At 35.9% G+C, this 16,649-nt stretch overlaps 1 protein-coding gene across 4 annotated transcripts in view; it reads right to left on the minus strand.

Moving 5' to 3' along the window:
* Positions 1–6,094: 6,094 nt before the first annotated feature.
* ZNF385D (zinc finger protein 385D) overlaps positions 6,095–16,649 on the minus strand; it is a 408,247-nt gene continuing 397,692 nt past the window's right edge. For all 4 annotated transcript variants that reach the window (XM_017827439.1, XM_017827438.1, XM_017827441.1 and 1 more), the window contains 4 exons: positions 14,451–14,684; positions 12,376–12,554; positions 10,948–11,049; positions 6,095–6,920 (listed from right to left, as the gene is read on the minus strand). In XM_017827439.1, coding sequence (XP_017682928.1) covers positions 6,687–6,920; positions 10,948–11,049; positions 12,376–12,554; positions 14,451–14,684 — 749 coding nt within the window. In that variant the 3' untranslated portion in view covers positions 6,095–6,686. The remainder of the gene's footprint in view (positions 6,921–10,947; positions 11,050–12,375; positions 12,555–14,450; positions 14,685–16,649) is intronic.

Here is a 16,649-nt window from a genome sequence, read left to right on the forward strand (position 1 = left end):
ATCCATATTATGCAGCCCATAAGTGGTTGTTTTGGTTTCTCTTTTTCTCTTCACTTCCTTGCAGTGTCCCATGCTGTTGGGGAAGCCACAAAATGTGATTCAGGAGAGGGATTGAAGGGACATAAGAGTTGTGTGTATACAGAGAGGCAATATGCGTGCAGACATTTGATTGACTACATAGTGGCTTTAGTGTCTGAATCATTGGATAAAGAGGAACAGCTGCTTCTACCTCCTTTCTAATACTATAAAAACAGTAGAAGAAGAAAGAAACAGGCATTTTCTCTTTGATTGACACAGATTTTAGCAAACTGGTAGGACTTCAGCAACTGCAGGAAGGAAAAAAAAAAAGGGACTCTACTTGACGCTCATTACATTTTAAGTTTCTGTTCCTGTTCTCTTACATTCATGGTTTTATTCCAATGGGCAAATCAGGTTCAGGCAGTAGTTTGACTGGCAATAATGTCATGACAAGACTACATTGCAAGTATGTCTAAACAAAAGATTATATTTTGAAAGGGGTGAGTGGGAGAATGAGAACTGTTCCCATGGTAAATGCTACAAGCAGAAAAAGGGCTGAAGTTGTTTACAAATGCTGTAGGCATTTGTATGTGGGGTTTATCCCTTTTTCTGTTGTCTTTGTGTTCAGAAATACATAGGTGTTGTTACTGAACATGCAAAATAATGTTTATATTTAATTAAACCTTTGAAGAATCCCAAAAGACAAACATTTCAGAAAACTATGAAAGACTAAAATGCTGGCTATGTCATAAAACTCTGACTAGATCAGGTAATGAACACTGTAGTATACACAGGTTCTCTGTTCACAATATGTTACTATTATTACAGTACTGCTGCTCTAAATTTTTTATTCAATTTATTTACTCTCATCAAATGAGCCAACAGGGGCTTTGATGGTTACCTACTTCTTCAGTGCGTATTTAATTTTATGGATTCTGTTAATTCATATGACAGATAAGATTATGAACAAAAAAACAAAGAAGAAAAATTGAATAGGAATGGAAACAAATAAAAAATATGGACATCCTCCCTGGAGACCCAGGTGTTGACAAGATGCAGTGATAGCTTGGCTAGTATGAACACACACGAATACAGGGATTTCCAAGGAAAATTATTGTGTCCTGCAATTGAGTGTCCAATACATAGACTATGAGTATTATTAACTATGCTTGTTTCTAATCATGGATGTCAAATACTCAATTTGTGTTGTGAATAGTAAAAATGTCAGTGTGGCTGAGAGTGTGACTAGTGTGAAGACCATTGCTACAATGTCACTGTGGTATCTAAGCTGAAGAAAGTCTTTTAGGTTTTTTCTCATCATCTTTCTCATCAAATTATTTTTAAAGTTAAGATCTTATGACCTTCAAGGTCCCTACTATTTTATCCAGGAACTCTTCAATGTCCCAGCTTGTTATTGCCTCACAAGTTCCATGTAAGAACACTGCACGAGGAAAAAGGATCAAATAAGTCCACCTGTTTCTTTGCATTGACCCTTTTGTTTCTTCTTATTTCACCGCCCGAGCGTTGTCTCGGCATGAAGCTGATCACAGGAACTAGACAGCCACTAATTATGTTTCAAGTTTAGCCGAATTTCTCTATCAATGTATCAATATTAAATCAGAGTTGAATGACACCTAATTGCAGTACAGAGCACGACTGCAAAAGGCCTCGGCCACTAAGAGCAAAAAATTACCTCTACCGAAGTCAAAGATTTTTGCAGCTGCTTTCAGGAGTCCCAGGGTTAAGAACATTATGGTTTTCAGAGTATTCTTTATTTCAGCCTGGAACACAGACTCTGTCAGCTGCTGACATTTCAGATCAGGCTATGTAATAACCATCCTCGAGATAGTTACATTTACTCCTTAATGGTCCTGAATTTTAATAAACCTGTAGGAGTGAGAGGGCATAAAGCTCTTGTCCTTGGCTAAACCTTTAACTGCGTGTCTGAGATTTCAGCTAGTTTAAGATAATACTACTATTTCTTTCAGTCACATACTGAATTTCAGCTCAGAATTTTCTGTATGATTGATTGGCACTGAAGGAATGGCACTTACAGATAAACAGTGAGTGTGATGTCAAAAAAAATTGTAATGTTTTATAGCAGAGGCTCACATTTTTATGTGCATCTTGATAAACAGGAACCCCCCTATTATTTTCTTGGGAAATTTAGGTGCTTAGATTCCTGAAGCCTAAACTGTACTGAAGTAAATTAAAGCTGAAAATTCAGACACCTGTTAATAAAAAAATATTGTTGTGGGTTAATCCTGAAACCAGGACACTTATAAAGTTGTTTAGGTTTCCGACTTCACATGTTCTCAAAAAGATTTGAGCAACCAAACAATTTGGGTATTGGTGCTTTATATTTAACCATAAGAATATTGTAATTGTGAAGAAATATTTTCAGGTCATGTTCTTCAATGTCAGTCTTACATTCATAAAATCATGTTTATTTTTGAAAAAAAAAATTATATCAAATTCCCGGGGATGCTTTGAAGAGACTCTAAAAACTATGTGTTTGCTTGTAGTAGAAAACAGAAACAGAGCATGACTTCAGTTCAGGGAATGTTGGGCCAATATTCTACTGTATTTTTGGGGATAAGAATAGAAATGACTAAATGAAGGTCCATTCAGTTATGGTATTCCTGATATAAATGAAAGATAAAGAATGTGAGACATTAAATTTACCAACAGCATCCTTGCATTGATTCACCATCTAAAAAGTCTTTCCATCCTTTAAAATACAGAGCCAATTATAATATTTCAGTACTAAAATGACAGATGTAATTCTTCTAATTATATTAACTTTATTTAGCTATTCTTTTTTTTAATAATTTTATATAATTTATTCTAAAATAAAGATGTATACTTTTCAAATACAATATTCCTTGACATGGCCAGTTCATTTGTTTTTCATTTTAGATCATCATATTTATACCATTTACTTACTGTCCTCTCACATCAGCTTTTACAGCAGCTTTCAAGAAGGTAACTAATTTCATGGTTCAGAGCAATAATGATCCTTCAGAACAGAAGTTTGAAGCCAGAGATAGTTGGAAAAATTCAGATAGCATAAAAATATAAATATATATATATATATATATCCCTCCCACAAAAATACCATCTCTTTGGATCAGAACAGAATAGTCATTCTTTAACACTTTGAATAGAATTTAAGAAAACATCCCTGAACCTGTTTGTTTTTCTGAGTTCATACCCAGGCATTTCCCCGCAGGCTGATTTCAAACTGTAATTCCAGTGAGTGACTGTGTCTTCGATGAAATGATCTGTTTCCTTGTTCTTTAGGCTTCCTCTTGGCCCTGGAGTGTTACTGTAATATGAAATATGATGACTTTTTTTGTTCTTTTATAATGCTCTCCATATTGGATGTATTGACAAGTAGGTGTAAAGTGTCTTCTGTTTGCTACCTCCACTGTCATCTGCTCTGGACATACCCTTGACCAGAAGCTCTCCTTGTCCCATCAGATTGCTGTGCCAGTATTTTCCTTGACAGATATATTTAATAAAACTGTTGTTCTGATGTCTGGGGACATTGGATTGTTACTGACCAAGACGAGGGTGGAACAGTAAGGCATAGAAAATCCACTATACATTCTAACATTTAGGCTTTATCCTTTATTAGGTAGTGAGTAAGAGACATAAAAAGAATTGAGTTTGTTTACAGCTGAAATTTAAAAGATATTTGTGTGAACAAAAACTTGTTCCATAGAGCACTGTGACAAAAGAGGTCCAAGAATACTGAAGGTGTCATTGCAAATTAGCTGATGTAAGTAGTTGGAATGACACTCTTTTATTTCTAGCAAAATTTGTATTAACTCTGCCCCTAGTACTGTGCCTCCATACATGCCACAGGCCACATTTTGGCAAGGATCAGCCTGTTGATTTTGATGGCATCACGACAACATCGCAGAATGTACAGCAGCTGTCCATGCACCAGAAGGCTATGCATAGAAGAGCCTACAGGATATTTGTAGATCTCCTGTTTTCCCATCTGCATGCTTTCTCATGGGGAAAAGATAGCCTGACCAGATCTTCTCCTTTCCCAAAATATGAGTCCTCCTCTGCTCCTTTAGCAAGCTCTTACACAGGCTCTTACAAAAGTCTCTGGAGATAAATGGTGGTTCATGGAGCGCACCTTGGAAACTGGTTCCCTATTCAAGGAGGAATCTGAACACAGCTGGCATTGGCACTACAGCTTCTGCAAAAAGATGGAAGTTTGAAAGCAGGCTTAAAAGACCTAGTCCCAGATTTTGCAAAATGGAGTCCAACCTTAATATATTATGTACCCAAATAAAATGAAACATTTTCTGAATTGAGTGCTAGAAGCAGGTCTAGAAGGCTGGCTTATTTACTATGTCTTTACTGGGAGCTGTAGAGTAGAGAGCCCTTTTAAATGTCAGCCCCTAGTTTTTTAGATGTCTAAACTTGGCTTCAGGAACTTACTCATACTGTTGTTTTGGAAGTTGGGCCAAAGCAATCCAGCTGGTAATCAGCCCTGAAAACACCATCACATCTTTTTCATGGCTACATAGTTGTGAATTAAATATAAACAAAAGCCCATTTCATTTCAAGGCACAAACGTTTGCAAACAAACTGGATGAAATACAAATACATAATATAGAACTTATTTTAATACTTCTAGATAAATAAATGCATCTCTTTGGAATTCTTTGGACACAGACATCCATGGAACCTCTTCTTTCTCTCTCTTTATATATTTTTTTATAAAATCTAAATGCGGAGAGGTTTAAAAAATGGCAAATACGAATGTATATGGAAGGCTCACTGATGAACTGCAAGTCAAAAGTGCTGTATATTCCCATCCTCTATACTCCCACCTGTCCATATTAACCACAGGCAGCATTATACAGCAACCACACGGTCAATATTTTGCATTACTGCCTTTTAATAAAGTCTTTCGAATAATTTCCACATTTAAACTTAAATTATGTTTTTAAATTTTATTCTGCCTAAATGTATGGTAGGCATTTCACTTAGCTACACATCAGAGTGGTCGCACGTGACTCAGTAGCGCACTCCATAATATTAATAGATACTTTTCAGCTCCCTATGGGAAAAAGCAGGCAGCAAGAATCAGATTCAAGAAGTCTATTTTTTTCTCTGCTGTTTGTTACTTACCACTTAATGACCCACATGTGAAACTCAATGGTTATATAATTATTTTATATAGTAGATTTTCTGTTTATAAGTTATTTTTCTTACTCTAACATATATACAATATATCTATATATACCCCTGATAAATCTTACTTTAAAGGGACACAGTCAACCCCTTTAAGCCTCACAGTAAATATATAAGGCTTTAAGCTGTCCATACATAACGGTCAGCTACAGAATTCAAGGGTCCCTTCAGATCCTAAAGGTTGCATTTGTTCCAAACCCATGATGTGCAGTTATCTCGTAATATGTATCTCATGTGTCACTGTTTACATTTTATAGGTATATTAAACATTTTATATCACATCAGTAGGAAATAATACAAGAGAATAAATCTGTTTCTAAGACTAAGCCTATTGCAAAAAATATTACCTGTATCTACAGACACTCCCACTGGTGTGATATAAAAAGAATATGTGCCATTCTTGTGATGAAATTCTGGCTACATTACAGTCAGAAGGAACTTTATACCGACTTAAACGAGGCCAGAGCTTCTCTCCTGTTTTTCATTAGTTAGTTATGACTATGCGTAACCCATTTGTGTCTTCCCTCTGCTCAACACTGAAGTGTCAGGCCTGTTTCATGACAAGAGTGTATTTTTTGCTGTCCACTGGCATGTCTTAAACATTGATCTATTCTGTATGTATTACACTTTTTGAATAAACACACACTGTACACATACGTTCTCAGTTAAATAAATGTTCGATCCATCCTGTGTACAGTATCCTAATTATTTTTCCCTCACTAGATCTTCTTTATCACTTTCTTTTACCTAACCTAGATTATCTTCTTGCCCATTCTGCTACAGGCAAGGAAAACAATTTTTGCTCACCGGGAACAGCTCCACATCATTGTCATCGTTTTTGACTACTTACCAAAGCGACATAATTTGTTCATTTTATCTTTTGCAACTCTGTTAGAAACCTAGTGGCATAGATAGAGACACAATACTACTGTTTTACAAGACGTCTATTGTATCTACTGTTGTTCAGATAAATACCCAGTACCTGCTGACTTGGCAGGAGGATTGGTAAGGGTACTACTATTCACAGTGTTTCTTTTTTTTCCTTCTTCTTTAATCTACAGAATAAAGTATTTTATATACATTGGAACCAGTTAATGCCCTTTAGACAAATTTGTAAGTTGCTTCATAAAGCAGGAAAGACATTGCAGGGAAATATGTGGCAAAATGCACAGTCAAAAGGCTTTATAAGTTTTATATGTCACTACAAGTCAATGCTGGAGATCAGTTCTAAAACGATCAATGCTCAAGAGGAATGTTCTCATCTGGAGAAAATACTGCCCATTCCCCCTTTCAGAATTTGTTCAGTTCTCTATCAAAAGTTCTGGCTCTTCATATATACTTTAAACTATAAATAAACACTGCATAGTTCAATGTTCTTGATTTTCATTTTTTTTTTGTTTGTTTTGTTTTGAAAAATTATTGCAGTACAATTATTTCCTGTTTGGAGTTCAGTAAGGAGCAAACAGCACAGGAGTATGGGTGGTCCGTATAGGCCCAGGAGCTGGTCGTAGGAGTGCTGGAGGAAGTGCTGAAGTCTGGAAAAGGGTGGCTGCTGGGGCTGTGCGAAGACTGAAGGGGGAATTCACAGCCACAGCAGCAGCTGCTGCTGCAGCTGCTAGCGGATTTGGTAAGATTCGTGGAGCCATCGGCTTTGAAGCTTCCTTTGAAAATACTAATTTTACCTGTGGGGAAGAGAGAAAACAAACAAACAGAGAGACATAATTTGTTCATATTAGCTACGCAACAGGGAGGTTGACTTAAGATTATACACGCAAAATCAAGCAAGAGAGGCCTTGTGGTGGCTACTGACTCTATGAGCTGCAGGCGTGCGACAAGAGATACAATCTCGCCCACTGGACAAGGATTTGATTGAGGACAAAGAGTTTCAGCATTCACTCTTTATCACTGACACTTATAATCTAATATTAGATTAGAAATCAAGGCAAATCTAAAAAGGGGCAGGGCAATCTGCATCGAAGTAAAGCTGCATGTACTCGGCAAGAATTAAATAAGGAAGAATTAGATATCAATTAAAAGACCTCCATCTGGACAGCTTTATGATAGAGACCAGAGCAGAATGAAAATATATCTTATTCTCTGATCTGACTAAGAAGATACTTTTGTTTCAATCATTAAGATGCAAGTTCTACTTAAAACTAAGATCTCTAGATACCTCCTCTTCATTAGCTCCCGCTTCAAATAATGAGCAATCTTATCTTGCATGGGTTAAGAAAATTTCCCATGTTTCATGTGTTTAAATGGGTGCTGCCCTATGTAATCTCACTGTGTCTTCAAATGTTTTTCACTAAGGTAATGTTCATTCTTACAAAGGACTGTGAAAACATGGCAGATATTTTAAAGTGTTGTTACGAAAACATTTTTGCCTATAGCAGTTTGTATACTGCCAAACCATGATAATTTTGTTTCTGTCACTGAGGCTTCTTCTGAAAAAAAACCAAAAACATTTAAAGCACAAATCTTGTGCACTACCAAATCCAATCAAGAAAACCCCTCATTAAGTGTTTTTAAAAAAGGAAAAAAACCAAAACCCTCAAGTTTTTCCCAGACTGCTGGAAAATACTCAGAGAGATTCATATTATTTAGGAGAATTTATGTTTGATATGCAAGCTAATGAACATCAGAGTAGTCTCTATAGATTTCTGCAGTTTTCAGTGGGATTTCAAGTTTCTAGTAAGATGCCAGGAGACTGAATATCTTTGTTGTTCTGATTTTATAACTCTCAGATAAGAATAGAAACCTCATTTACCAGCAAAGAAAATTTCCCATTGGCTCTGATGGACTTTTGGTGGGTTTGTGCCCTAGCATGACCTAAGGCCCTTTCCAAAGAACATTAAACTGAATATATAGTATTGAATATACAGAATATGAATATATGTACCATTCCATGATACACCTCACTGTAAGTATAGATACTTCTTACAGGGAAACACAATTTTTCGTCCTTGAATTGAAAGGGGTTTTCAAATAATTAGTTCCACAACATCACTCTGACATTTTCAACTCAACAGTACCTTGTGGGTGAATAATCAGAAAGTAAGGACAGGAGTACTCTGGCATGAGCCACAAGTGAATCGCATCGTTATACTATCACCATATTCCAAATAGTCTGTTCATTCTTTACTATCCAGATGGATAGAGGATTTTTACTTTTCACAACACCCATTGGCAACTCTGTTGGCTTCCAGGTCCTTTAAGGCTCTGGAAGAAATACTCAGATGGAATTAAATTCTGTAATTATCTTAACAGAGGATATAATAGATGCTAGATATAAAAATCCCCATGGTGCCTATGAAAAGCAATGATCTGATCTTTTCCTTGATCACTGTTACACCCACTGATCCAAGCTGTCTTCTTCCCTTGCTGAGCATTTGATTTTTCCTCCTTCCTTACATTTTTTAGTAAATACCTTTTTCAGCCTTATTTAGAACAGGAAAAAAAAAATCTCAGGGGAAAAAAGAATTTTAAAAAAATTAATCCTGAGTACAAAGTACTTTGTGCTCTAAAAGTCCCAATGAAGGATGTTTTTTGTAAGAGCTATTTTATTTCAGAAACACCTGATAACCTTTTTTTTTCCTGTGTAGTATTTTATGGATGCTGGACACTTGTGGCTTAAAGAAATATCAAGTACGTCCCAACATTACAAGACTTCTTAAACTCTGAAATAGCATGGTAGGAATTTATAAAGCTTCTATCTCTGAAGCATACAAATCTAGAATAGACAAAGCAGTACAAATGATACTGAAAACATGGCAAAGGAAAGTTTTTGGTCTAGAAGAGCTTAGAAAATGTACTATGTTCATTTTTTAATTTCTTTTTTAGACAATTGAGTGATGCTTATACAGTTTTTGTAATGAAAAACAAAAAAAGATCTTCTGTGTCTGTTTCTATTAAATGACTAGGACTTTCCTATCATTCTTGAAGGAATCCAGCACTTCTAATGAAGTTAGATAGCTTTTCAGTTAATTTACCAACATGTTTCTGATTTTGAGGTAGCTGCAAAACTAGTAATATTTAACATATACAGTACCTTACACCTTCATTTCAAACCTCCAATTAACACACAGGTCAGCATTCAGAGTAAAGTAGTCATTATTTGTTTCATTTCCAATGAAGTAAACTAAGTGACAACAAATTACTTAAAAAAATAATGGGGAGTGTCTTGGTTTCAGTAAGGGACAGAGGGTAAAGAAAAAGTAAAGAAATAGCTCTTCAAAACCATTTACATTACAATTGAAATTATCATAGCTTTGGCATGTTGCTGTGCCATTCTGCACTTCAAGTGACAGCAATTTTGATAGTTTTTATACTCAAACCCAAAAAGACTAAATGGAGAACTGGTCTCTCCTTTCTTAGTGCAGCCTCCATTTTACTACACATATCTGTTCATTTATTGCTAACTCGTTCTCTCTTTCTTAAATCCCTTTTGCCTCTTTGATTCTCTCTGGTCTGATTTGTATATTGTGAGCAACTGGGAGGGAGCAGGAAAACGACATGTTGCCTTTATTTACCTATGCAACAACTAAATGGCCTTGAACCTTGGCTGGAGTTCTCAGAAATTACCATTACATAAACTGGTAAATAGGGAACTGTGTACAACAACAACAGTAATGTAATAGTTGTTTCATCCCCTGGGAAACAATGAATTTCCTAAAGGAATAATAATCCTGATAGAAAGGCTTTAATGATTTCATGTTCTACTTATCTCATATTTTCCTTTCACTACAGTTTATGGGTATTGGAGACCTTGATCTTTCTGGTGGATTACTGAAAAACCCTATGGGGCTATTTCCCTACTGTTAGATCTACCAGTGTATTAATATACCACTCATAAGGGTTGCCCCAACACAGTTCCAAGAAAAGAGCTTTCACTCAGTTTAAAGAGAAATGGGTTTCCACAGGAAAAAAAGCTTCATATTCTGCCTGCATTAGAGAAGATGGCAAGACATAAAGGTGCTAATCTCTATGAGGCAAATGAATCAACATCCTCCCTCTGCCAAAACCATCTATAAACCCTTACAAAAAAGCAGATAAAACATTCATGCAGTTTATCTGATGGAGGAGATAAATGTCAAATGTTTCATTATCCCACCCACAATATAAGCTAATTCTTCACTAATGGCAGAATCCTAGAGGGTTTTTTTTTATTAAAAAGTAAACCTTTTTCTCAGCTTTTGAAGTTAGTAAGAATTGTGTTTCAGATAGTTTATCCTGGCAGTGGAAAATCTGACCAGAACCATCCTGAAACTGAGCGGAATTAAGGGACAGATTCTTTTAATTGTTTCACTCGTTATCTGAACAATTTTCTAAATAAGGATAGAATGAAGGTTTTATGTTTTATAGAGTTTTACTTAGTTATTTCAACACTATTGTCCTTGATGAAAACTGGAAAAATCCTGCTTAACATCTGGAGGTTTTTTTGTCTTTTGCTCTCTAATGACCTTTGCAGCAAGCTTCTTTTCTGAGTTAATTCAGAGTAGCTACAAAAACAAGGGCCCACAGGCTGTAGTGAACAACCACGAAAGTATATAAAAAAGTAATTTATGAACTTCCATTGGGTCATTCATGTACTTGTACACTCCCATGGCTTACACTATTCCTATCATTTTACACATTTTTCCACTTAGGTTTTCTGAAAGTCCTGCTTATCAGGGTTGAAATAAAATTGAAATAAAAAATGGATTAACTTACCCCTAGAGGATGTGTTCCCTTTTGGAGCTTGTTGTAAGGGCTGTATTTAGGTTTAGGTGGCTTCCCAGCAGCTCTGTCTTTGTGCCTTCTACTGCTTATGTGCTGTTAAAATATATTTGGGGTGGGAAGAAAACAAAGAGTGATAGTTCCTTAACAGATCTTTTCAGGTTCTGTTTACACAAGGTTACTGCTCCAATACTAAAGACTTCTGCTCTCCACAACAGCATTACTTTGACTAATTCAATAATGAAACGGAATAGGGTCTGTTGGAATTTGAATGATCCTTTGTGCATCACATATTGGGACCATGATTTTCAACAGTGCTCAGTTCAACTTTGCTTCCACTGTAGTCTATGATTTTCTCATCTTTTCTAACTTCAACAGAACCTGAATCAAGTTAAAGACAGAAGCCTTTGAAAAACTCCTCCCTATTTCTGTAAAGCACCCATCAAATTCAAGCCACTGCTGATAGAAAGTTTTCAAAGAATATTAGATAGTAGAGCATCCTCTATTCAGGAAAAAAATAAGGTCACAAAATTGTTTAAATCCCTGAGAAGCCTGGAGATCCTTTTAAGATGATTATATATCAAACTAAGTGACAGAGAAAAAAACCCACAAAATCCACTATCTTTTTGCTAAGATCTGTGAGATTTTGTAAGTATCCTTCTACACAGACTTTATTGCAGTATTAGAAGAGACCCTTTTCTGAAGGACCTTTTCCAAACAAAAAATTATTTTTACTTTGATTTTCATTCTCAAGAGAGATGTCACTAAAAAAAAAAAAAAAAAGAACTAGACTTTTTTTTTTCCTGAAACTAGAAAAAGGGTATTGCTATTGTCCATTACTGAATTTATCTTCATTCTTGTAAAGTTCTTTAACAAGCATTTAATTCCAAAAGGCATATGGAATTAGACTAAGTATTTTTTGGAAGGCTTTGATCATCTGAAGAATGACTGAACATAACTTAGTGTAATTGTACTGCTTCTCAGTTAGAAAGAAACATAGATAAAAAATATTAGAAATTCTTTCCATATACATTTCTAAGCAAGTTATTCAGTGCTCCGTGAAAGTACTGGCTTTCACTTACCCATCTGGCTTTCACATCTTTGTCAAGGCAAATATCATGCAGTACACTAAATGGTAGGGTTTATTAGCTCATGACAATTCTAGTACTCTAAAGACATTTGTAATATGTTGCAGCTCTCTAAGAAATATGTATAATCGAGAGCTTTTGAGAAAACATATTCCATGCAAGGGGAAACCATATCTGAAACAAAACATACAGCATGACAGCCAAGTACAAAGGACAAAATCTGTAAGCTCCGTTCAGACACAAACTGTTATATTGGCACGTGCTGACTGTGTTGGTACTTTACCACCATGAAAACAAAAAACAGCCAAGGATTCTCAATCTGCAAGCTGAGTACCTGTTTCAGTTGTGTCTCAGAGTTTACGTGCACATCACATATTTCACAGTGAAATGTTTTGTTCTGAAGGCCTGTGTTTCCTTTATTCACAGGTCCTTTGCCTTTTACGCCTGCCCGGGGAAAGGCTTTTATGGTTCCACTTCCATTCCGAGCTTCCAGCATAGTTTTGTGCTTAGTCCCTGGAGACATTAGAAATGGGAAACAGAAACAACTTTGGCAATTGGGTTGCATTCATTGTTTTATTTCCTTTTTAAAATAAAATCGTATGAACCTCCTCTTGGTGCCACATTCTATCCTTGGAATAGGGCTGTGTTGGTCTGTATCAGATTCATACTAATGTAACAGTATTTCACATCTGATACTTACTAAATTACATACCTATAGGTAATGCACTAGAACAAAGCAGCCACACCAGAAAGTAGTAGCACAATCAAGTATCCTGATGTGAAGTTAAATGGGTGTGACTTTTCTCGTTAACTCCTGCTGCTAATAAGAGCTGAATTGTAGTTGCAAAAGAAGAGTAATTTATCTATTAAAGATGTAGTTGGCTTTGATTTGTAGTTCTCCTGAACAGATTGATAAACAGTATGTCTTAGATAGTTTATAATTAAATCTGTAATCAACTAATTAGCCTCCAAACCAGAAAGGGGCAGAAGCTTCTGGCAGCAACCTATGGATCCTTAATGGCCTGGACAGAAACCAAAACATGTGAGAAGCATGCATGTGAAAAAAATGCACTTGCTTTTTTATTTTTCCGTTTGTTTTTGTTTTTTTTTTAAATAAAGGTTGGATAGAAAACAACAGTGTTCAGTTGCTGTACCTTTATTCAGACTGAACAATTGCTTACACTATTTACTTCCACGCAGGTAGTCTGTGATGATAATGGACTACTACTGTGTACAGAACTGCCGTTCCACTGATAATTGCTATGTGCATCCACACAGACACTTTTACTAGCATGTGTGAGCACAAGCACAATTTATAGCATAGGCAGCTAAAACTTGGAGGGTTGTGTTTAAACATTCAGAATAACGTTTTGGCTCACAGCCTGATCAGAATAATGTTTATAGTCTGACCCTCATATGAAATTAAATAGTTTAAAAGGGTACAGATTTATGAAGTTGAACTTTCACCATTTGAAGATCTGACATACAGTAAATAGCATTCAAAACTGATTAGGCTTTGATTCTCATGAATACCAACAAATTATAATTTCCTTTTTAATTTAAGTGAATTCCGTAGACACGCCAAAGTTATTTCTTTTTTTCATTACATCACAAAACCATTGATCATTTTGCTCACTGTCCCTGTATTTCAAACCTAAGGTTATGCCTGTTTCTTAAGTCTTTTTACCCTTGATGCCACCATATTGAATCCCTAGATCTTTTAACCCTACTCTCTATGCAGTCAATCAATAAGGTGCTAAAAATAGTGATTGTGAATGATGGCTCTCTTCTACTGGAACTTATTAATGCTACTAGCTCTAATAATAAGAAGAGGTTTAAAAATTAAGAAAGATGGAGGTAGGCAATTACCCTTTCAACTCTCATGCAAAAACTGCTATCATTTGATGAAAACAAAGGGAAATATACATAATTTAAACAAGTTCTTTATTAGCAGACAATATGGAGCTAAGAACTCTAACTCCTATCATTGAACTCTGACTGACTGGCGCTCCCTCTTTGAGCCTTAATTTGTTAGATTTCAGACAAAGCTAATGGCATTCATACTCAGTTTGCTAGCTGGCACAAGCTAAACTATGCAAACTCTGAACACCAAAGGTAATGAAGCAGAGCTGTCATTTAGCTCTATAAGGTTTCGAAGCTGCAAAAGCTAAAACGTAAGAAAATATGCAACTTGCATGCAATAAAATTCCTTTCTTCTCCCTTTATGAAAGCCTCTTTGCCTGTCATTTTTATCCTTTAATAGTTAATGAATTCCATGTAATTGCCAGTTTTCTGCCACCTCTTTGTCCCCTGCTGCAAGAGATCTCATCTATTCAGGGGAAGATAATTGCAGCGCTCTTGAGACAGAAAGAAAAAAAAAGGAAGAAAGCAAGCACTGCTCCATCTCACCACTGTTGTGCGCCTCCAGCTGTGAGGCAGAGTTGACAGCGACTTTGCATAGTGAACAGTACAGCAGTCTTTTTGCTTTCTCTTCCTCAGTTTCAATGGAAGGGCAAGCGGTGCTGCTAGTGGCTGTCGTGGGGATTTTCTCCACTTTAGAGGTGATCTCAGTTGTCATAACACTGCTCTTCCGGATTTCCACGGTTGTCGTTGTTGATATTGCTGGTGTCCCTGTGGTAGCGTCTGTGGGGAAAGAGAGAAGATGGAAGGGAATAAAACAAAACAAAACAAAAATCCTGTGACCTTTGATGCTTGGTTGTTTGCATCCCAATGCTGCAATCACAGAGAGGCAGATTGTGCCGGTGATGGTTTGACTAACAGTAATGACCTAATCTGGCCTTATTCTGTGTATTTTGTGTGGTTACAAAACACAGTACTCCCATGTAATGAAATGCCACGTGTTGTCTCCTGCATTCTGCTAACACAGAATTCATAAACTGAAAAGAAACATCTTTAAGATTGTACTGAAGAATTGAAGAATAATCCGCTAAAAGAGGTTGTGTAAACGACCAGTACAATAGGCAGCCAAAATTCATACGCAGCACTTCAGATGCATAAACTGCCATGGTACCACATAATACTTATACTGATTGAGTAGCCAAGCTGAAGTTTTAACATCTCATACTAATAAAAATAAAATGAAAATAATTGTCTTCCTTTATATCTCGTAAAAAAAGAAAATTAGTTAAATTGATACTTCACTCGATTGTACCCAAAACAAACATTAAAAGGATGAAGGCAATTATTAATACACAGTATATATTATTATCCTTTAATTGCATAACAACGATACATACAGTAATTAAATATACAACATGCTGTATCTGAGACTTACACAAACAGTAATAAGATTTTCATTGTGCATATCAGTGTTTTTTTTGGAAAAACTATAAGCATGGTATATATACTTAAATCTGTTTGGAAGCCTAGTTCTTTCACCTCAGAACTTGTTCTTTTTCTATAGTTCTCAAATTGAAGAGAGAGAAAATACACAATGGTACTGTATTTTGAATAATATATACATGATATTCGGATACAGCAGTATCATGTGGTAGTTAAGTATTTAGAAAGGTAGAGGACAGTAAGATCCAGCGCTGAGGCAGTGAAGATGATGGCAGGTAAGGGACATGAAGGAGAGAAAGGACAGGAACTCTTCTACCTTCGCACCATTGTATTTTATCATATTAAGCCTACTGAGTAATAGTTTTCCTTTCCTCACAAGAAACCTTAGTTACTTTATTGAGGTATGTCTCAATTTGGGAACTTTCCAGCTCATTTTAGTTTCATACATCCATTGGTGTTACTGATGCTTTATTTATCACTACCTATTAGAATAGACAAAATAACAATTCTTTTATTTATTGATCTAAGCATGTGCTCTGATGCAGAAGGGACACAACTAACTGATGCCATAGAGGTGTCTTGCAGATTAATACTGTTCAACAACTTTGTTAATGAGGAACATGACTAATAACTTAGCAGACAATATCAAACTGGAAGCAAGCAAACAAACACTGAAACATGATCCAAAACAATTTTAATGCATTGAAGAAACAGTCTAGAAAATTAGATGGCTTTCAGTAAAGACAATTGCAGGAATCCACACTCAGTAGGATTATTCTGATCTATTAAAGGAAGATGATGACAACAGCCCTAGAAGCGCTTTTTGGGGAGTTTTCATTGTTTATTTCATCCTGATTATTTTCTTGTTTTTCAGAAAAATCTTTCGGTAGAAGACAAGATGAACACAGATCTCTTATATCATTATGTTATGACCACCACATTGAGGCTCTTATGTCATTATGTTATGACCACCACTGGTCCCCACCATATTGAAAGTGCAAAGCAAAAGGTTTATGAGATATTTTTTTCATCCTCTAATCAGCTCTAGAGGCACTGTGTCCAGCCTGGAGACAGCAATGTCAAAAAAAATAACAATTACTTGCTTTGTTGTTAATCCAGCAGCAATACAAATGCAAAACAACAAGAGAGGAGATGTGAGAGAGGAAGCCAAAACAAATCAGAGGTTTAGAAAATATGGACTGTGAATATGGAACAGGAAGACCAAATGCTGACAACATTTTTCATACCTCTAGAAGGTAGATAAAAATAAGAAAATATACTCTTCTCCCTGATCCCTCCTAGTAG

Source organism: Lepidothrix coronata, unplaced genomic scaffold, assembly GCF_001604755.1.
Source record: "Lepidothrix coronata isolate B3197 unplaced genomic scaffold, Lepidothrix_coronata-1.0 Scaffold139, whole genome shotgun sequence".
NCBI lineage: Eukaryota > Metazoa > Chordata > Aves > Passeriformes > Pipridae > Lepidothrix > Lepidothrix coronata.